Below are 22,246 nucleotides of genomic sequence, written 5' to 3' on the forward strand. Positions count from 1 at the left end.
TAAAGGAAACAACATTGGACCTGAGAACTGAGTAAGAAAAGAACCAACCACACGAAGTAGAGGGAGATTATTCTGAGCAGAAGAAATAAATGTGCAAAAAGGCCCAGAGAGAGAACAAGTTGGCCTATTCCAGAGATAGAAAGCAGGCAACACAGGCCAAGTGTTTGGAAGGAGGACGAAGCATGGGGACAAGTTCAGAGACATAGGGCAGGCAGAGGAAATAGCCTTTGGAGATCATGCTAAGAAATATGGGTTATTTTCTATGAATGATCAGGGGAGGATTTTAAGCATGTGAAGGACATGATTTGATTCATGTTTTCCAAAGATCCCTTTGGCTCCTGGGGGGAGAGCAGAACTCTAGAGAGGGTAAAAGAATGTGGGTCGCTGAGGAGGCGCCTGAAGACATGAGGTAATGGTGGTTTGGGTAAGGGCGGGAAGTAAAGTTTTGCGATGTATTCCTGTGGGTCCAACCTGATTTCCTGCTGGATTAATGTCATAGCTAGAGAAAAGCACAAAGTCAAGGCTAAGTCTGCATTTGGTAAGACTTTTCCAGGCTCACACCGAAGGGCATGACTGTATCTCATATATTCTTGGTTTCCTTCTTTGATAAGATGGCTTTGCTGGAGGAATATTTGGAAATATAATTCAAGTTTACCTTGACTAAGAGTTACCACGGTGAGAAACAGTGGAAGCTTTGGATATTCCTTTTGTTGAAAAACCCAGTGTTCAACCGGAACTGAAGGCGTTTGCAGGAAATGGGGCCCCAACTGTGCATATCACACAGCCTAAGGACCTCAGAGTGGAGATACTTTTCTCAAGCTAAGATTTTCTGAGCTTTGCAAAGAAGCATGCTGATGGACACTACAGAATGCTGATGGAGACACGGCACTGACCAGTGTTTCCCAAACTTCAGCATTTGGGGCCACTGTACCATAATATTTTGCCACGTTCACCCATCACTTTACGAATTTCCTTACCAAGAATCTTCAACTCTTGGTTTTTTCTGCAAAAATTTTATTTAAAAAACAAGCAGTACTACCATAAATGGAAAAACTGTTTCACTAGTACATAATCATATAGATACATACTTTTAAAAAATAAGTACCTGCCCATATAAATCATTACCAGAGTTCAGGGACCACGCCTCATTATGCCAGCCAATAGGGACAGCTTCTCTGAGGTCTGTCAGTGTAGCACATAAGAAGCCTCTAGCACCAGTTTGACACCAATGTTTGTTTGTTTCTTTTTTTTTTTTTTCTAAAGATTTTATTTATTTGACAGACAGAGATCACAAGCAGGCAAAGAGGAAGGCAGAGAGAGAGGAGGAAGTAGGCTCCCTGCTGAGCCGAGAGCCCGATGGGGGGCTCGACTCCAGGACCCTGGGATCATGACCTGAGCCGAAGGCAGAGGCTTAACCCACTGAGCCACCCAGGCGCCCCAACACCAATACTTCTAAATGCCTCCAACAACTCCCTGATGGCATATCATGGTATTTATAAAACTATCTGCTTTTTCTTACCCTCTTGTTTTGCAGTTGTGCTTGGCCTGTTTGAAAAAGGCATACACCTTTTTTTTTTTTTTTTGGTTGTTTTGTTTTTTAACTGACTGGTTAATAAAAGGTTTTTTTTTTTGTTCAAAAGGCAACTTTGAACAGCTTTGTTGTATTTGATGGGGTGGAATTTTTAAGTTGTTTTGTGTGGGTGTGTGGTTTCTAATTATCAATAGAGTGGGAATGAATTTGCATTTGCTTATTTTAGCAAGAGAAGTAATCTAGGTTGCTTACAGTTCTCTCTTTAATTTTTACATATTCGTCATTAGTCCTTTTATTATAATTCTGAATATTGGACATGGTTGGGGCATTGTGAACTTTTTAAAAAAGACCTTTTTTAAAATATATAGCATTGTGTGGGCGGCTTATTGAATGAATTACAAAGACTAAGTTTCTACCATCTAGGATGCTAAAACTTGATGGGGGGGCAGTTAAAACTCCCTAAGTAGCTTTTTTCAGCCTCTTTCCTTCCCAGAAAGCTTCCCTTGTCTTCTGCTTCTTCCGTACACACTCTATGACAGTCCCCATGCTCCCATTTGCACAACACTGCCATTAGTAGACTCAGCATGGGGAGGTTTACAAGGTGTAAAAATGTCTTTATTTTTAAAAATCCATTAATTATTAATTATCCAGTTTGTACCTGAATTTAGGGTCAATGTTCAAATTCAGATACTGTAGATAAAGCAGAAGTCTCCCTGTCTCTCAGTCTCTATCTTCTTCGTCTCAGTAAAAGTATGCAGTTACTTCTATGTGTTTGCACTTAGACTTAAGCACCTGGAACTTTTGCTGTGCGCATTCCCATTGCTGCTACTAAGCGGTAAGCTCCTTAGTGGCAGAATCTGGACCCGACACGACTTTGTATCTGCAGTACCTGCGCAGTGTCTAGCACACGGCAGGTGTTCACTAAATACTGGTTTGGTAAATGACTCATCCTTGGTTACTCCCCCTTATGTGGTAGATAATTGAATTCTGTCTGTGTGAGAAAAGGTGGGCCATGGGATTAGGGAGCCACACAACTGCTGATTAAAAGAGGTTGACAACCCTGTGAGTTAAGCCAAGAAAGGCTGAGCGATGTTAAATAGCACAAACGCAGAGTCTAGAAGACACTGAAGTCACCCAAGGCTAGCTCCCAGAAAGGATCCTCGCCTGAGGGTGGTGGGGAAGGGATCTCAGGACAGAGTTCAGCGGGGGCTCTTAGGTGTGAAAGAGTGAGATACGGTCTGATGACAAAAGTGAGTAGCTCTCGGGGCAACTGGGTGGCTCAGCTGGTTCAGTAACCAACTCTTGATTTTGCTTCAAGTCATGATCTCGGGGTTGTGAGACTGAGTCTCAGCATGGAGACTTGCTTAAGAGTCTCCTTCTGTCCCATACCCTGTCCTCCAAAAAAAAAAAAAGTGAGTAGTTCTGTGAGTGGGGAACATGTTTGATGAGGCAAGTGGGGTGGGGTGGCAGGTGATGGTGACAAGGGACAAGCCTGGAAGGGCAGGCCATGAGAAGGTGATGGAGGGCATGGCATAACTTGTTGAAGAGGCTGAAATTTATTCCTGGCCTAAATACAGGAACAAATGAGTATTTCCTAGGCAGGCCATTCCCTTCTTGAAATGCATGTCTTTGAATGCTTCCCTTCCTCGCCTGCATAAAATAATATTCTTTTATGAAACTCAAATGTCTATACATATAAGTCACCTAATATAAAGTAATATAAAAATTATCAAAGCCAATATATCCTAAATGGTTCTCAAGATTAGTTGACAATTTATCAGCTATTAAGACAAAATTTAGGCTTTGGCATATATTACTTAACATAGATTGGGCAGTCTATCATGTGGGAACTCATCTTGAAATTTCCCAGGTTGGGTTTTAAACCTATCCTTCCAATATCCTCTTTGTTAGCAAGAAAACTAAAGAATTAAAACCATTGCTAGCATGAGTTGCCACTGGCAGACTAGAGTTTGACAAAATTTGAAAATCCCTCTGGGTCACTGTGGTCAGAGAGTCTTGGTTTTTCCACAACAAATTTACACACGAAATCCCTTCCGTAGAAGAGTGATTTTTAAGTTCTAGGTCTCAATGTAGACTCTTTTAAAATAATTATGCAGGCACTAAACAGCTTTCCAGTTCTTTCCAATTCTCCTCTTCATGAGGGGCTGCCATTATTTAAAGCTAGTAAGCACAGAGTGTGCTTTTTTGTAATGGTTTCACTGCAAAAAGTTGACTAAAGATGTCATAAAGCTGAATATAAAGAGGGAAGAGCCAATGTTCATATTGCAGGTTAAAATATATAGTTACTATGTTTTCAAGAATGTGATTTGTTTTTGCCCATGGTACATCCAAATTCATACAGTAATATTCTGACTACTGGTGGCATTTTAGTGTATTTTTTTATGTGACTTGTGTGCTGTTACTATTGTTTTTCTCTGCCTGCAGAGCTAATCCAAAGTTGGGTACAGATAGCTCAGCCCTTAGCACAGTGCTGATGTCAAACATTCACTTTGTGTTTATCAACCATCATGTAATCAGCTAATAACATTTCTCACTGCGGATGTTCATTCTAGCATTTAGAAACACTATTAGAATTGTCAGTTCCAAACCACTGTTTCTAAATGTACAAGACACATATTCCCCATGGATGGCGAAGTTTGAGAGTTCAGTCACATCTGAAGAATTTGACATATTTAGAAATATGCTCCTCTTTATAAAATTACTTTTCACTTGTTCAAACAATTCAAAACATTTTAGAAACTATAAGTTGTCTGAATCAACACATACTTAAGCAAACTAAATTTTATCTCCAAAGACAGGCTGTCATATTCTGGATAATGAGAGAGACAGGATTTCAAAGATATTTGTTACTGCGAAGCCTGTAATGTAAATATGGACATATAAGGGCATAGGGAAAATATATATACCAACATAGACCAAATCAACAAAGGCCCACTAGAACTCAGAATAATTTGTCCTGTGTATTTATATTCATAGGAAAAAGAAATAGAACACCATAATAAAAGTAAAAAGTATAATAAATAGAAACTATACACAAACACAGATTTTGTGACAGTCTGTATAAACTTGGGATGTAATATGAAATTTTGTATATAGATGCTTATTCAATCCTGGTGGGTTTCAATGTCAGAAGCTTAAGGGAAAAATGACTGGTGTTGTGCCAAATTACTCTATCTTTCTGTTGTCCATGCTGAATTTGGGGAAATTCTGCCTTTTTTTTTAAAATATTTTATTCATTTATTTGACAGACAGAGATCACAAGTAGGCAGAGAGCCAGGCAGAGAGAGAATGGCTGAGCAGAGAGCCCGATGCAGGGCTCGTCCCCAGGACCGGAGATCATGACCTGAGCCAAAAGCAGAGGCTTAACCCACTGAGCCACCCAGGCGCCCCTCAAATTGAGGATTTTAATGATACTTTAGGTAATGAAATCAGGCAAAACTGGCAGCAACAATGTCGCTGAGCAAGAGACTGTAGAAATAAATTCGCAGATCTGAGCCTTGGTTCTGTCATTGACTAGCGTCACTTTCCCTATCTGGGTCCCAGTCTACTCTTTAAAAAAAGTTAGTTGTCCACTGCTCCACTTAGCCCTAACTTTCTCTAATTCCACCAGAGAATTGAAAATATAACTGCAAGAGATTTTAGTTCAGGGAAAAGCTGCAGGTCCTTTGTAACCCAACCCTTGACTGTAGTGTTCGTGTGCAAGTATAAGTGTAAACATCCTTCTGCAAAGTTTACCATCCAATTTTGCTTCAATGACTTAAACAGATTTCAACATAGGCTACCTGCTATCTGTAGTGTTCCTTGTGTATCTTGGCTAGCTATGACCAATCCTGTAATGTTACCATGTAGACTTTGACACTATCAAGATGAGACCATTAATATCCTTAATTTCTCACTCCTATTACCTACAAATTTATCTATGCTGCATGCATAACTGCTACTTTCCCTATTATCTTGGTTCAACCTCTTCAAGGCCAACTGCTACAACACTATAGTCTTAATTCTATGCCTTTACAAGTCCCTCTTTCCCATTTCTTCATTCACAAGTATCTCTTTCGCTCAGTTTATAAACATGGTTCAGTTCTTCTCATTGACAATAGAAAGTAGAGCAATAGAAACAACTTCACTTCTTTAGACACATCTCGTTTCTTTCTCTTAATATTAAACTTCTAGAAAGATCACATTTCTGTCCCCATTCTTCCTCAAGTCACGTCATTTTGTTCCTGCTCTCCTATCTGCCAGCACTCATTCTGCTGAACTTGATAACTAATGGCCATCTCTCAATTTCCAAACCTAGTGAAACTTGGCCATTTTCTTAAAACTTCGGTAACCTTGGGACGATTTCCTCCTGGACATGTTCATCTTCTCATTCTTCAGAGATACAATCTCCTTACAGGAAATAATTCATCTAGGCCACCACTGAGTCTGAACTGGCTCAAGCCTTTTCTCTATTCACCAAAGAGTGAGGATTAATCCTCTTGACAACTTCAGAGCTACGGAAACAAACCAGACCCATTGCTTCTGCCATCCTCAGTCATTTCCCAAGACGTAGAACCCTTAGTCAGCTATTGCCCTCTGGGCGGCTGCCTTACACCAACCACTCTGGCCATATTCCCATGTGCCCACCATCCTGCTTTCCCCACTATCCCAGACTCCTCCACTTGCCTTCTCTGAGTCCTATCCACTATCCTTCTGTGGTTCACAAGATGCTATTCACTCTCAACCTCGTCTCTAAAAATTTCCCTGCACTTTAGCCTAACTTGAAGTCTACGTCTCTACTAAGAAAACTGCTTCCTCTGCAGTCCTCTCATTCTCACCCACATCAGGTGGGTTAGGGTTGGGGGGGCACTAATGGCCTCCTTACTTGTCACTTCTGCTTTCAAGAGAAATGCTCATCTACTCACATAAAAAATCCCGACTCTTTCCCAGCTCATGCAATCCTGTCACTCTTCCATCCACTGTTTCTCATTCCCCTCTAATACCTTCACTGTCATGTGACTTAATGTGCCATGGCTCTGACACAGAGCCGATGGGTCTTTTCTATCCACTCGATTTCCATTTTATCACTCTTGTTATCAAAAATACTTTCCTCAGGTCTGGGAGGCAAGATGACAGAGGAGTAGGAGACTGAAACACCGTCAGGTCCCAGGAATTCAGCTATGCAGTTATCAAACCATTTTGAATACCTACAAACTCAACAGGATATAGAAGAGAAGAAGAGCAGCAATCCTAGAAACAGAAAATTGACCACTTTCCAGGAGGTAGGACGCACGGAGAAGTGAATCTGAAATGACAGGAAGATAGACTGCAGGGGGAGGGGCCAGATCCAGCAAGTGAGAGAGCAGCAGAGCACAAAAGCGGAACTTTTAGAAGTTTGCTCCACTGAGGGACATTGTTCCAGAGGCTAAGCAGGGGGCGGGTCCCTCAAGGAGACAGTGTGGTCTCAGGATCCACAGGGACACAAAAAGACCAAGGGTGACTGAGTGTGGCAGAGTTCCCAGGTATCAGAGTGGAGAAGCAGACTACAGAGATGGAGCTGAGGAGTGGGCTCTCAGCTCAGAATTACCTTAAACTGTGATCCAAGACACAGTCGAGCTACTGCTCTTTGAGCAGGGACCCCACAAGTGTCAGATCTGGAGAGACCCCCTCCTTCCTCCAACAGGAGGAGTGGCACGGGAGCATGTAGAAGAATCTGCTGGGTTATAGAAACTCTCCGTCACAGGCTGGGTGATCTTGGAGTGCAGCCAGAGGCCAGGGAGACAGAGAGATTAACTGCTTTTCTCTGAGGGGACATTGAGGATTGGGGCCCTGAGCTTTCAGCTCCTCCGGGCGGGGGACTAGGAGGCTGCCATTTTCATTCCTGTCCTCCAAAGCTGTATGGAAAGTGTTCAGGGAACAAAAGCTACTGAGAGTGAACCTGAGCAGGTTACTTAACCTGGCAAGGGTGGGGCAATTCCACCTTGGGCAAAGACAGTTGAGAATCACTGCAACAGGCCCCTCCCCCAGATTAGTAAGAGCATCCAGTCAAGACCAAGTTCACCAACCAATGAGAACTGCAGAACTCCAAAGACAGTGGAAAGTGACACACAGAATTCATGGCTTGTTTCTCATGATCCTTTAGTCTCTCAAAGTTAAATTCTTTAAATTTTATATTTTTCTTATTCTATTTTCTAAAATTTTTTCTCTTTCTTATTTTAACATTTTTAACTATTTTATCTTATCAATACCTTTTTTTAAAATCTTCTTAAATTTTCATTGTTATAGTCATATTTTATCCCTTCATTGTATTTCACCTTTTTTGGATACATACAAGTATTTTTTTCTTTAACATTTTGGGATACAATTTCTTCTAATAGATCAAAATATACCCTAAATCTAGTGCATGGCTTTGTTCTAGCCTCCAGCCTGATCACATTCTTTCCTCAGTAAACTTCTTATCAATTCCTTTTTTTAGAATATTTTAAAATTTTCATCTTTACAGTCATATTCCATCCCTTCACCATGTTTACCCTTATTTTTGTATATATATATAAGTTTTTCTTTCCTCAAAATTTTGGGAGGTAGTTTCTTCTAATGGACCAAAATACACCCCAAGTCAAGTGTGTGATCCTGTTCTATTCACCAGTCTAATATATATATATATATATATATTTTTTTTTTTTCTTTTTCTTCTTTCCTTGACCCTTTCTTCTCCCCTGGGTTTTGGGTCTCTTCTGATTTGGTTTCTCTGTGGTCATTGCTACCCTTTTGGTATTTTGTTCTCTTATTCATATATTCTTATCTGGATGAAATGAGAAGGCAGAAAAACTTACCACAAAAAAAAAAAAAAAAAAAAGAAAAAGAGGCAGTGCCAAAGACTAGGGACCTTATCAATACATATATTAGTAATATGTCAGAACTAGAGTTCAGAATGACGATTCTCAAGGTGCTAGCTAGGCCTGAAAGAAGCATGGAAGATATTAGAGAATCCTTTACTGGAGAAATAAAAGCCACACTTTAGGGGTGCTTTTAGGGTAAATACCCCAAAGTGTGGTTGCTAGGGTAGCTCTATTTTCAACTTTGTCAGGAATCTCCATGCTTTTTTCCAGAGTGGCTGCACCAGCTTGCATTCCCACCTAGTTGACGTTTAAAAAACTACTAAGGAGGTGCAAAAAAAAAAAAAAAAAAAAAAGGAAGCTCTTACTGTTAGGATAAATGAGGCAGAAGAGAGAATTAGTGATATAGAAGACCAAATGATGGAGAATAAAGAAGCTGAGCAAAAGAGAGACAAACAACTACTGGAACATTGGAACATGAGGGGAGAATTTGAGAGATAAGTGATACCATAACATGAAACAATATTAGAATAATTGGGATTCCAGAAGAAGAAAGAGGGAGAGGGGCAGAAGGTATATTGGAGCAAATTATAGCAGGAAATTTCCTTATTTTGGTGAAGGGAACAATCATCAAAATCCAGGAGACACAGAGAACCCCTCTCAAAATCAATAAAAATAGGTCTATGCCCCATCATCTAATAATAAAACAGGTCTCAGAGACAAAGAGAAAATTCTGAAAGCAGCTTGGGACAAGAGGTCTGTAACATACAATGGTAGAATATTAGATTGGCAGCAGACCTATCTACAGAGACCTCACAGGCCAGAAAGGACTGGCATGATATATTCAGAACACTAAATGAGAAAAATATGCTGCCAAGAATACTATATCCAGCTAAGCTGTCACTGAAAATAGAAGGAGAGATAAAAAGCTTCTAGGACAAACAAAAATTAACATAATTTGCAAACACCAAACCAGTCCTACAGGGAATATTGAAAGGTGTCCTATAAGCAAAGACAGAGCCTAAAAGTAACAGACCAGAAAAGGGGAGAGACAATATATAGTAACAGCCACCTTACAGGCAATACAATGGCACTAAATTCATATTTTTCAAAGGTTACCTTGAATATAAATGGATAACAGCCCCAATCAAAAGACACAGGGCATCAGAATGGCTAAAAAAACAAGAACCATTGATATGTTGTGTACAAGAAACTCATTTTAGACCCAAAGACACCACAAGATTAAAAGTGAGGGGGTTGAAAACAATTTACCATGCTAATGGACATCAAAAGAAAGATGGGATAGCAATCCTTATACCAGATAAGTTAGATTTTATGCCAAAGATTATAATAAGAGATGAGGAAGGACACCCTATCACACTTAAAGGATCTGTCTAAAAAGAAGATCTAACAATTTTAAATATCTATGTCCCTAACATGGGAACAGCCAATTATATAAACCAATTAATAACAAAATCAAAGAAAAACATCGACAATAATACAATAATAGTAGGAGACTTTAACACCCCCCTCACTGAAATGGACAGATCATCTAAGCAAAAGATTTATAAGAAAATAAAGGCTTTAAAGGACACACGGGACCAGATGGACATCACAGGTATATTTAGAACATTCCACTGTAAAGCAACAGAATACACATTCTTTTCTAGTTCACATAGAACATTCTCCATCACATCCTGGGTCAGAAATCAGGTTTCAACTGGACCAAAAATTTGGATCAGTCCCTGCATATTTTCAGACCACAATGCTTTGAAACTAGAACTCAATCACAAGAGGAAAGTTGGAAAGAACTCAAATACATGGAGGCTCAAGAGCATCCTAAAGAATGAAGGGGCCAACCAGGAAATTAAAGAAGAATTAAGAAAATTCATGGAAACAAACAAAAGTGAAAACATAACTGTTCAAAATCTGTGGGACACAGCGAAGGCGGTCCTGAAAGGAAAGTATATAGTCAAACAAGCCTTTCTCAAGAAACAAGAAAGGTCTCAAGTATACAACTTAACTCTACATCTAAAGGAGCTGGAGGAAGAAAAGCAAAGAAAGCCTAAACCCAGGAGGAGAAGAGAAATAATACAGATCAGAGCAGAAATCAATGAAATAGAAACCAAAAAACAGTAGAACAATCAATAGAACTGGGAGCTGGTTCTTTGCAAGAATTAAATTGAAAGACTTCTTTGAAAGAATTAATAAGATTGATAAAGCCCTGGCCAGACCTATCAAAAAGAAAAGCGAAAGGACCCAAATAAATAAAATCATGAATGAAATAGGAGAGATCACAACCAACACCAAAGAAATACAAACAATTATAAGAATATATCATGAGCAAATATAAGCCAGCAAATTTGACAATCAGGAAGAAATGAATACATTCCTAGAGACATATAAAATACCAACTGAACCAGGAAAAAACAGAAAACCTGAACAGACCCATAGCCAGTAAGGAGATTGAAGCAGTCATCAAAAATCTCCCCCCAAAAAACTAGAACCCAGGGCCAGATGGCTTCCCAGGGGAATTCTACCAAACATTTAAAGAAGAATTAACACCTATTCTTCTGAAACTGTTCCAAAAAGTAGAAATGCAAGGAAAACTTGCAAACTCATTTTATGAGGCAAGCATTCCCTTGATCCTAAAACCAGACAAAGACCCCATCAAAAAGTAGAATTACAGACCACTATCCTTGATGAACACAGATGCAAAAGTTCTCACCAAAATATTAGCCAATAGGATTCAACAGTACATTAAAAGGATTATTCACCACGACAAAGTGGGATTTATTTTTGGGCTGCAAGTTTGGTTCAACATCCGCAAATCAATCAATGTGATACAATACTTTAATAAAAGAAAGAACAAGAACCATATGATACTCTTAATAGATGCTGAAAAAGCATTTGACAAAGTACAGCATCCTTTCTTGATCAAAACTCTTCAAACTGTAGGGATAGAGGGTACATACCTCAATATCATCAAAGCCATCTATGAAAAACCCACAGTGAATATCATTCTCAATGGGGAAAAACAGAGAGCGTTTTCCCTAAGGTCAGGAATATGACAAGGTTGTCCACTCTCACCACTGCTATTCAATGTAGTACTAGAAGTCCTAGCCTCAGCAATCAAGACAACAAAAAGAAACAAAAGGCATCCAAATCGGCAAAGAAGAAGTCAAACTCTCACTCCTTGCAGATGATATGATACTTTATGTGAAAATCCAAAAGACTCCACTCCAAAACTGCTAGAACTCATACAGGAATTCAGTGAACTGTCAGGATATAAAATCAATGCACAAAAATCAGTTGCATTTCTATACATCAAGAGCAACACAGAAGAAAGAGAAATTAAAGAGTTAATCCCATTTATAATTTCACCCCAAACCATGAGATACCTAGGAGTAAAGCTAACCAAAGAGGCAAAGAATCTGTACTCAGAAAACTATAAAGTACTCATGAAAGAAATTGAGGAAGACAGAAAGAACTGAAAAAATATTCGATGCTCATGGATTGGAAGAACAAATATTGTGAAAATGTCTATGCTACCTAAAGCAATCTACCCATTTAATGCAATCCCTATCAAAATGCCAGCAACTTTTTTCAAAGAAATGGAACAAATAATCCTAAAATTTATATGGAACCAGAAAAGATCCCGAATAGCCAGAGGAATGTTGAAAAAGAAAGCCAAAGTTGATGGCATTCACAATTCCAGACTTGAAGCTCTATTCCAAAGTTGTCATCATCCAAACAGTATGGTACTGGCACAAAAACAGGCACATAGAACAATGGAACAGAACAGAGAGCTCAGAAATGGACCCTCAACTCTATGGTCAACTAATCTTTGACAAAACAGGAAAGAATGTCCAATGGAAAAGAGACAGTCTCGTCAACAAATGGTGTTGGGGAAATTGGATGGTCCCCCGTAGAAGAATGAAACTGGACCATTTCCTTACACCACCCACAAAAATAGACTCAAAATAGATGAAAGGCCTCAATCTGAGACAGGAATCCATCATCATTCTTGAGAACACAGGCAGCAACCTCTTTAACCACAGCTGCTGCAACTTCTTCCTAGAAATCTTTCCAAAGGCAAGGGAAGCAAGGGCAAAAATAAACTATTGGGACTTCATCAAGATCAAAAGCTTTTGCACAGCAAAGGAAACAGTCAACAAAATCAAAGATAAATGACAGAATGGGAGAAGATATTCTCAAATGGCATATCAGATAAAGGGCTAGTATCCAAAATCTGTAAAGAATTTATCAAATATGACACCCAAAGAACAAATAATCCAATCAAGAAATAGAAGACATGAACAGACATTTCTGCAAAGAAGATATCCAAGTGGCCAACAGACACATGAATAAGTTCTCAACATCTCTCAGCATCAGAGAAACATAAATCAAAACCACAGTGAGATACCACCTCATACCAGTCAGAATGGCTAAAATTAACAAGTCACTAAATAACAGATGTTGGTGAGAATGCAGAGAAAGGGGAACCTCCTACGCTATTGGTGGGAATGCAAGCTGGTGCAGCCACTCTGGAAAAAAGCATGGAGATTCCTGACAAAGTTGAAAATAGAGCTACCCTAGCAACCACACTTTGGGTATTTACCCTAAAGATAGAAATATAGTGATCCAGGGGCGCTTGAGTGGTTCAGTGGACCTCTGCCTTTGGCTCGGGTCATGATCTCAGGTCCTGGGATCGAGCCCCGTGTCGGGCTTTCTGCTTGGCAGGGAGTCTGCTTCCACCTCTCTCTCTCTCTCTCTGTCTGCCTCTCTGCCTACTTCTGATCTCTTTCTCTGTCAAATAAATAAAAAATAAATCTTTAAAAAAAAAGAAAAGAAAAGAAATGTAGTGATCCAAAAAGGCATATGCACCCAAATGTTTATAGCAGCAATGTCCACAATAGCAAAATATGGAAAGAACCTAGATGTCCATCAACAGATGAATGGATAAAGAAGATGTGGCATATATCTCAATGGAATACTATGTAGCCATCAAAAGAAATGAAATTTTGCCATTTGCAACAATGTTAATGGATCTAGAGAGTATACTATGCTAAGCAAAATAAGTCAATTAGAGAATGAAAATTATCATTTGATCTCTCTGATATGAGGAATTTGAGAGGCAGGGCAGAGGGTCATGAGGGGTAGGGAGGGAAAAAAATGAAAAGAAGATGGGATCGGGAGGGAGACAAACCATAAGAGACTCTTGATCTCATGAAACAAACTGAGGGCTGCTGTGGGGTGATGGGGATAGGGATAGGGGGGCTGCGTTATGGACACTGGGGAGGGTATGTGCTATGTGAGTGGTGTGAAATGTGTAAGCATGATGATTCACAGACCTGTACCCCTGGGGCAAATAATACATTTTAATTAAAAAAATCCTTTCCTTAGGAAACCACTGTTCCAAGGAGAATAATAATATAAAACCTGGATCTAAACTAAGCCAAGATTGGAGCTAAGCCAAGCCAAACACTTCTGAGATCAGCAAATCCCCAGAAAAAGACACGTGACCAATAAATATTTGCTTTTGATTTTGTTATGCAGCACTGATGTAGCAACAGCTGACTGATAAACAGAGAATCAAATTGGATCTTCTTCCTTACTCACCCACTGAGCTAATTTTTAAAAAAATCTCAAAGCTTTATTTCCTAAATATGTTTTACCTTTCTTTCCATTTCCATTGTAATTCACTAGAATTTATGTCCATATCATCTCTTATCTGGACTACTGCAATGGTCTCTTAACTATTCTCAGTTTTTTGTTTTTGTTTTTGTCCTTCAAGTCACCACAGCCAACAGAATAATAGTACTACAATATAAAACTCGCCAACTTTCTCCTTTATCAGTTTGGATTCTCTAAGCCTTTAGGATAAAATTCACATTTTTCTATTTGGTAGGGGTTCCACATGAGTTAATCTCCTGCCTACTGGCTCAGCATAGTATCTGTTACTCTCCACTTGCATTTGTGACACAATGAATTGCTTATAGTTTCATGAACATACCATCATGTTTTAAGTTGTCATAACTTTCCATATGCCTGAAATGTGTTAGCTCATTGACCATTTTTGTTTCTTAAACTTCTATTTATCTTTCAGATCTTTCCCTGGAAATATTTCCTTTCTGAAACATGACAGCCATCCCCCAATCCCAAGCAGAATCAAGCAGTATTTCCTCTGTGAGGTTTCTGTATTATACTCTAATTTCACATACAGATGCTAAACCAATATTTAATTAGGCACTTCTATGTCTTTCTCCTCTACCAGTTCAAAAATTTTTTTCTACGACAGAGACCATGTCATATGTCACTTTGTATCCCCAGCACTTGATATATAACACCTGTCACAGAATGGGCATTTAATAAACATGAGTGGAACTAAAATAATTAATTTTGGAATTTGATTTGTAAAAACATGTAGACTCTATTTACACATGAAATTCAGAGATGCACACACCTGCACCATATTTGAATAGCAATGAATCAAATCTCACTTCTAAAAAGACTGATATATTTGTTTCTAATCCAATTTGATTCACTGAATTTTTGGAACCAGAGTATTCAGTAACCTTTTACCACATAGGCTGCTTTATAATCAAGTTTGTATAGGAAGAAGCCTATACATATTGCTATTTTTTAAAAATAACATCCTGAATCTCAGGAATGTAAACCAAGCGGGAGGATGTGAGAATGTATATATTTCTTGTGCCTAAAGGTATATTTATCCAACATAACAAGTGACAAAAGCTTAGAAAGTACCTCATAAAGATTTTTGTTCAAATGTATAACCATATCGTGTTACTTTAACCAACTGAAGAGAAAAGAAACAGAGTTTAAGTCCACTATCCACTAACTCTAAGATTTAGTTCCTCATCCATAATAGCCAAAAAAGGCCAGAAAAAAATCCAATTCAGACTGATGAAAAATGACTATATCTGGTGCTCCAAATTTTAAATGCATACTCAACAAAATTTATGAAATGTCATTTAATAACACATTGCTCTTGTATTAAAGGGATTATCTGATCACCTTCTGCTTTTAAGAGTTCTATCTCTTTGGAAAGATCTAGAGATTTCTTTGGCCACACTTGAACATTCTAAATATAAAGTTTACACACAATGCATTTAGAACAGAATGTAAGGTCTGCCAAGTTAGCAACTTACATATTAAACTTTCAGCCTTTGCCATAAGGATGCACATCCATTCACATTTGCTGTGATTTATACATAATACATGCACATCACATGCATATTTTCTCTCTTATACATCTCTTAACTTGGCCCACACTTCCATATAAATATATAAATACACATACATGCAGGGAAACAAAGTCAAGAATGATCAGATGAAATGTCCCTCTCAAGCTCACCAAGTTACAATTGTTTACTAGAGAAATTATTCGTATGGTGTTCCTTGTTCAGTCATAGGTTACAGAAGGTAAGAATTTATGAGCTATTTTGATATGTGTATCATGTCTTCCAACTAGATGGTATTCTTCTCAGTCGCTGGGACTGAAGTGTTAGACACATGCTGGTGGAAGATTGGCTAAAGCATGGGCTTTGCCACACAGTATCTAGGGTCATAAGCTCATCCCATGCTAGTTACAAGTCAGGAGAACAAGTACTAAAACACCCTGAGCCTCAGCTTCCTTACTAGTAAAACGTGTTAAGATATCCACAAACTTGGTGGCTGCAAGGCACCTATACAGAGTTATCTCCCTAGACTGTTTAATGCATATTTGCTCATTAATTGATAAACTTATCTCAGAAAAGGTCTGGACTGACTGCCAACCATTACTTTTACAGACTTGCCTGCTTTACAGCTATATAGACAGGTGTTCTAGAATGTACGAAATTAAAATAGAAATAGGAAAGCTTTTTAGTCCATTTTGCTAATTAATATGTCAGAGCTCATAAAGAAGAACTCATCGGCTTTCTTCAGTACTGCATCATCTTAAAGAGCTGGGTCAGCAAAGATCTCCGCAGACAGTCAATACATATTAAAACAGCTCCAAGCAGTAAATCAAAACAAAAAAATTAAGACATAGTAAAAAAGTAAAATTTATAAGTCCTTTCTGACTAAAATGTGGAGGAGCTTTATGCTTTTAGTTTAGGTGCCAGCTCAGTATCTAGGGGAAAGAAAAGCAATGATTCCTTCGCAGATATAGTTTAGGAGGCTGTATAGTCAAAATTAAAGCATAATTTTAAAAAAGCTATGCCAAATTTGATGTCATTTTCTTTGGATTCTAATGTTCCCTCAGAATACTGATATCATTAAAAATTGCTTTCATCGCTTAAAATATACACTTTGCTGAAGTTTTTTTTTTTAACCCCCTGCATTTACTAAAATTTGGATTTTGTAAAAATTTTGTCAATGAACAAGATAAGGACACACATTTTTTATTTTTAAGGCTCTCTGAAACTAGCGATTTTTCTTAAAGGAACCCACTAAAAGGCATTTTGCTCCTAACCTCTCTGGGTAGGTCTCCACACTCCAGAGACATTAATTCCTCTCATAGCTAGAGGAGGACCGTACAAGATTGACAACAGAACATCCTGCCAGACATCCCCCCTAAGGCATGAGACGCTACGCACTCGGGGAACCCCTGAGGTAGGTCATTAGAAAAATCTCAAGAATACTGAATTGATTCCAGAAGGGGTAAGGGTACACTACATTTTAGGTCGAAAATATTAGAAAGATTTATCTTACCTGAGCCTTTGATTTAATCTGAGCTTTGAAGAACCAACCATTTAAAAATTAAGCCAAGGAAAGGGTGCCAAAAATATTGTCACAAATTTGGGAGGTTCCCAAACCAGACCAGCAGATGGAACTTGGCACGAAATGGCTCTCTACACACTAAGTAGCTGACTCAGAAGAAACTTTAACTCAGATGAATTTATTAAAATGTTGACTATCACCCCAAATAAGATGGATGATAGATTCAGGTCAGCACATACAATTTAATTTAACTTCCTGATGGTCTTGGATAGTATGAAAGCTGCCCACATTGCTATAATTAAAAAGAGACAGAGGGAGATACTCTTCCTTTTTAGCAAAGAGATATCACTTTTTCACTTAAATATTCTGGAGGAAAGATTTGGGGAAGGAAAAGGTAAAATGAAAAGACAATGAATGATCTCTTTTAACACTGGCAAGAGTATGACCATGGAACATTAGACATTATAGTCCTGCTGTTAACTTGCTTACTGGTCACAGACTATACCACACAGAGGCTACAGTTATATATTAGTTGAATTTTCAAGATGACTTTAGTAAATGAAAGATGTTACCAGTAGCAAAAGGATCCTTAATCCTCTTTTTCCATCACGGTCCCCTCCTCAGAAACTACTCTGCCTAAATGCTACACGTGTAGGGGAGTTGCGGGTTACATGAGGGATGAGTTTTTTGAGGATCGTTATAATTCAAGATGAATTTTCTAAAACAAATAAATATAAAAAATGGAAGAGGGTATATTCTTGAGTATATAAATTTATAAACTTAGTTGTAGATTTTTCTTTAATGCTGCTTTATATTTTCTCAGGATGGTCTCTACTGTTTTAGAGTGCTCTCACTTAATATAACTCTAGAGTATAGAATTTTAGGTAATTGGTTAGCCATCTATCTTGGGTTTCCTCACATGCCACTTTTGCTCCAGAGTGAGCTATGTTCTGGTTGTTCTCAGCATTTCCACTGATTCTACAGGTGGCCAGTGAAAAGCTCAATGACACCGTGATAAGGTTAGACGAGGACTTGGAAATGTGCAATGGTGAATGTTGTACTAGTAGTTCATTAAGCATCAGAAATCTTTAAAACACCTGATATATTTAAAGCAGCATGGTTCATATTATATAAAAGTTAACCTGACAGGTTTAAAATTATGCCATATTTGTCATTTTTTTTTCAATTTGGAAATTATTTCAAGTTTCATACTTTGGGTAATTCTTTTTTACTGTGTTTTATATCACACTATATAAAAGCATATCATTCAACTTAGTAACATACTGTAGTGATATGCAAAGGTAACAATGTCCTCATTTAAAAAGAGGACCATTAACTTTCAGTCACTGGCTGACAGAAACTTGTTTGGAAATTAAGATCAGAATAAGATTAGATTTTCTGGAAAAAAGTCAGAAAGTTTATTTGCGCATTTGAAAAAAAAAACAGATTGATAAACAGTCTTAAAAACTGGTTTTTGTGTGTGCGTGTGTGTGTGTGTGTGTGTTTTAACCTTGAAGCCCATACCAGTACATAGAAAGGCTTTAATCTTCAAGTCTTAATCTGTGTAACAGAACTAATGATAAGCGGTACCATTTAGGATACACTGAAGATGAAAATAATATAGGCTATCCTTGGGATTCCTTGGTCACGAGAACTTCCTTTTCAGGCTCCCCAAAATATTTCCAGTATTGGAGAATTGAAAGGACAAGGATGATGGGGGAAAGCAACACTGCAGTTTAGCACTCTCAGAGAAAAGAGAAATCTTTTCCTTCACGGGGATCTAACCTCTTAGGCTCTTTATTAGGAGAAGCAGAAAAGAAAAAAAAAAATCTAAGAGTTGTGAACCAGCCCTTCCCTGCTGTTCTCACAAGAGAATCTGGAAAAAGAGGAAAAGAAAAAAAAAAATCATAATCTTGCCTTGGAACATGATGGAAGTAATGAGGCATCAAGGCCACTTACTGCTGGAAACATAAGTAGCACATAAACACAGGAGACACTTGGTGACTGGAAGGACTTCCTTTGTTTCAGAAACAGGGGGATGTCAAATTGTAACTCTTCTGTTATTTGGAGTGGCAAACCTGAGAGTAATATGGATACTCTTCCCCAAATAATACACCCTTAGAGGAAAGGGATCACTGTAGTATTTGCAAACTTGGTAGCTCTAAGTGTTTTCAACGAATGCGGGAAAACAAACAAACAAACAAAAACAAACAACAATGAAGGACAAGGGGGGAGAAGAAAAACCACTTGGCAGTGAAGAAAAAGCTTGGATTTTCGACTGGAAGGAATCTCCCACATAACAGAGAAAGACCCAGGAAACTCACAGAAATCCTTGCGGACTCTCCAGAGAACCTGTAGGAATGAGGGAGCTCATTCCTCAGTCTAAAGAAAGATAAAATGGCCATCTTGGGTGTGATCTTCTTTGATGACAAGCAAAAAAACTATTCCTTTTTTGAGGAGAAATGACCAGATTTGTTCTGGAGCTCTTTGTTCTGCCACTGTAATGTGAAAGTCATCATGGGAAAGAGTTTCAAACTTTCTTGGATTTTCCTTATAATTCTTCCTTCTTGTTGTTTTAAGTGTTCAGCTGGCAAGCAGGTTTAAGATTTTCGGTTTTATAATTATTAGTTTTTGGAAACCTTTATCCTTTCCTCTCAAAGATTTTGAGTCAGCATACATTATGCCACTACACACACAGCCAAGCAATAATTCATCTTTGTGGAAGTCAGAGACATCTCATGTATTAATTAGCAAGCCTTTCAGTGACTAGTGGATGGAAATAGGTTCCAACTGCTACTCGAACACAGCCAGCAATTTCCAGGAAGGAGAATATAAAGTCAGTTACAAGGAGTTTCTTACCCGATTTGTGAGCAGCCAATGAGTGGACTTTGCTTTCATCTGACACTGAGAAGAAATAAAAGAGACAAGGATCAGGCCTGCTTGTAAATCAGCCATTTTTTGAACAATAAATTGAAATAAATTCATAAGAAGTTAAATCTTCTACTGGAAAAAATTTGAAAAGAAAAACTGTTCCCTGGCCTACCTGGGCACCTCATATCTTTTGGTAGATATTTAAAAGGCAACTATGAAGATACATCTCTCTCTCTCTCTCTCTCTCTCTCTCTCTATATATATATATATATATATAATATTCATATATTTATTATACACACACCTTAGATTGTCTCTGAATATAATTTTATTTTCTTTTAATTTTCAGTACTTTCAGCTCTGTTAATTAGGTTATTGTTTTCATGAGTGCGAAAGGAGAAAGTAAACTCATGGGCCTGGAGATGTGTAATATATAATAAAATTTTTTGAGTGTCATATATATATGTGTGTGTGTCTGTATATTCAATACTCAAGAACTAGACTTCTATATCTGGAGTAAAAGGGAACAGATTTACAATCTCTCTTGAAAAAAAATTAAATACATAAAACAGGAAGCAGTGGCAATCCAGGGATTAGACATTAGGCAGCAGAGATGAAGCGAGTGAGGTAAATCCTGTAACTGCTCCAGTTCGTTGCCTGGAGAAAGTTTCCAGATTGTGGTATAGCGAGGGAAACAGAGCAGAACCTTCTGATGCCCCAGCCTGAGCACATGGACCTGGGTGTCCAGGGAAGATAAGGCAGATGCCAGTTGCAGGCGGAGAACCGGAGAAGAAAGACTTACTCAGAACTCTTGCTGAGATCTGCTGAAGATCTCCGTATTTAGCTGAATATACTGATTATCACACACACGTGAAGAAACTGCCTAAGACCTGGGCAAGAACTACCCAAAAGTATAATGGGAAGAGTGAATGAAGTTCACACAGGGCTGGGAATAGTGCCTCATCCTAATAGCCAGAGTAAAGATTCATAATTCAGGGCCATGGGAAAGAAGACAAAGAACCCTGCTTTGGTAGTGGGGGAAAAAAAAAAATCAACCCTAGATTAACATGGCTCTGATGAAATATGCAAATTTTTGAAAGTCACAAGTCACCAAAGGTTATGTAGGAAGAAATAGAACATCTGAATGGCCCTATAGTTTTTCTTGTTGTTGTTTTTAATGAATTTGTAGTTAAAACTGCCCCCACCCCACCCCACACACACACCAAACTCTAGGCCCAGAAGGCTTCACTGGTTCTACCACACATTTAAGGAAGAAATCACACCAATCCTCAGAAATGCTTTCAGTAAATTCAGAGGAGGGAATACTTCTCAGCTCATTTTAGGAGGCTGGAATGGTGCCGATACCAATATTCCACAATGACACTATATGAAAGCTATTATCCAACATCTCTCAAAAATAGAGATGTGGGGTTCTTAATCCTTAAGCTCTCTGCACGGGTTATCACTTCAATATACAACAGTAGTTGTCCATTATTTGCTATGTGCCGCTGGCTATGTTGGTCTATAAAAACCTGGTGCTCAAGGATTGAGCAATGAGAAGTGAACTCTGCTGACAAAGAAGACCCCCTCCATTTTGCCTAACACTAGAGGCCTCAGAGGAGTATGTCCCTCCTTCCTTTGCCTGCACCATTCGGTCGTATTTCACCAACCCGGTTATTATACACAGATCGTTCCACTATTTATTTTCTAGACAACAACACTACTTGTCTGTGATTCTCCTAGTATTTTATTAACTTCTTAAAAATCTTATCAGACTTTTCTTCATATTTCCAGTTGGATATGTCAGTCCATACTCATCAGTTCTCCAATTGTGGGCCAAATTCTGGCTTTTTCAGGTCTAAAAAAAATGTACAGTAGAATCTATAGTACAAATAAAAAAGTTGTAGAAAACGATGATGATTTAAAAATAGTAACACTAGTGGCTAATACTTATACAGCACTTGTAATGTGTAGGTTCTGTCCTATGTACTTTAGGGCTAATAATTCACTTAATCTTCATGATGACTATAAAGATGGATACTCTTATTATCTTTACTTCACAGATAAAGAAATTGAAGTATGCCTCCAATGTGGAGGATTGAGAACTTAAATGTTGCACTCTTAACCACTCCATTATACTGGTGATAAGTCATAGAAGAATCAGTTATATATTCTTTGAATCAATCAGTTGCATGAATAGAAGAAAACACTTGACAAAAACTTACATGTTAGAAAACTATTATCCTTTTTATTTGAATATATGTTATTAATAGAAATCTTT

At 38.2% G+C, this 22,246-nt stretch overlaps 1 protein-coding gene across 3 annotated transcripts in view; it reads right to left on the reverse strand.

Moving 5' to 3' along the window:
• PARD3B (par-3 family cell polarity regulator beta) overlaps positions 1 to 22,246 on the reverse strand; it is a 1,047,303-nt gene that overhangs the window by 344,250 nt on the left and 680,807 nt on the right. For 2 of the 3 annotated variants that reach the window (XM_059168301.1, XM_059168303.1), the window contains exon 16: positions 19,954 to 19,998. The exons of the other annotated variant lie outside the window; for it this stretch is intronic. In XM_059168301.1, the coding sequence (XP_059024284.1) occupies positions 19,954 to 19,998 (45 nt within the window). The remainder of the gene's footprint in view (positions 1 to 19,953; positions 19,999 to 22,246) is intronic. 3 annotated transcript variants of the gene reach the window in all.

This window comes from Mustela lutreola, chromosome 3 (genome assembly GCF_030435805.1).
Source record: "Mustela lutreola isolate mMusLut2 chromosome 3, mMusLut2.pri, whole genome shotgun sequence".
NCBI lineage: Eukaryota > Metazoa > Chordata > Mammalia > Carnivora > Mustelidae > Mustela > Mustela lutreola.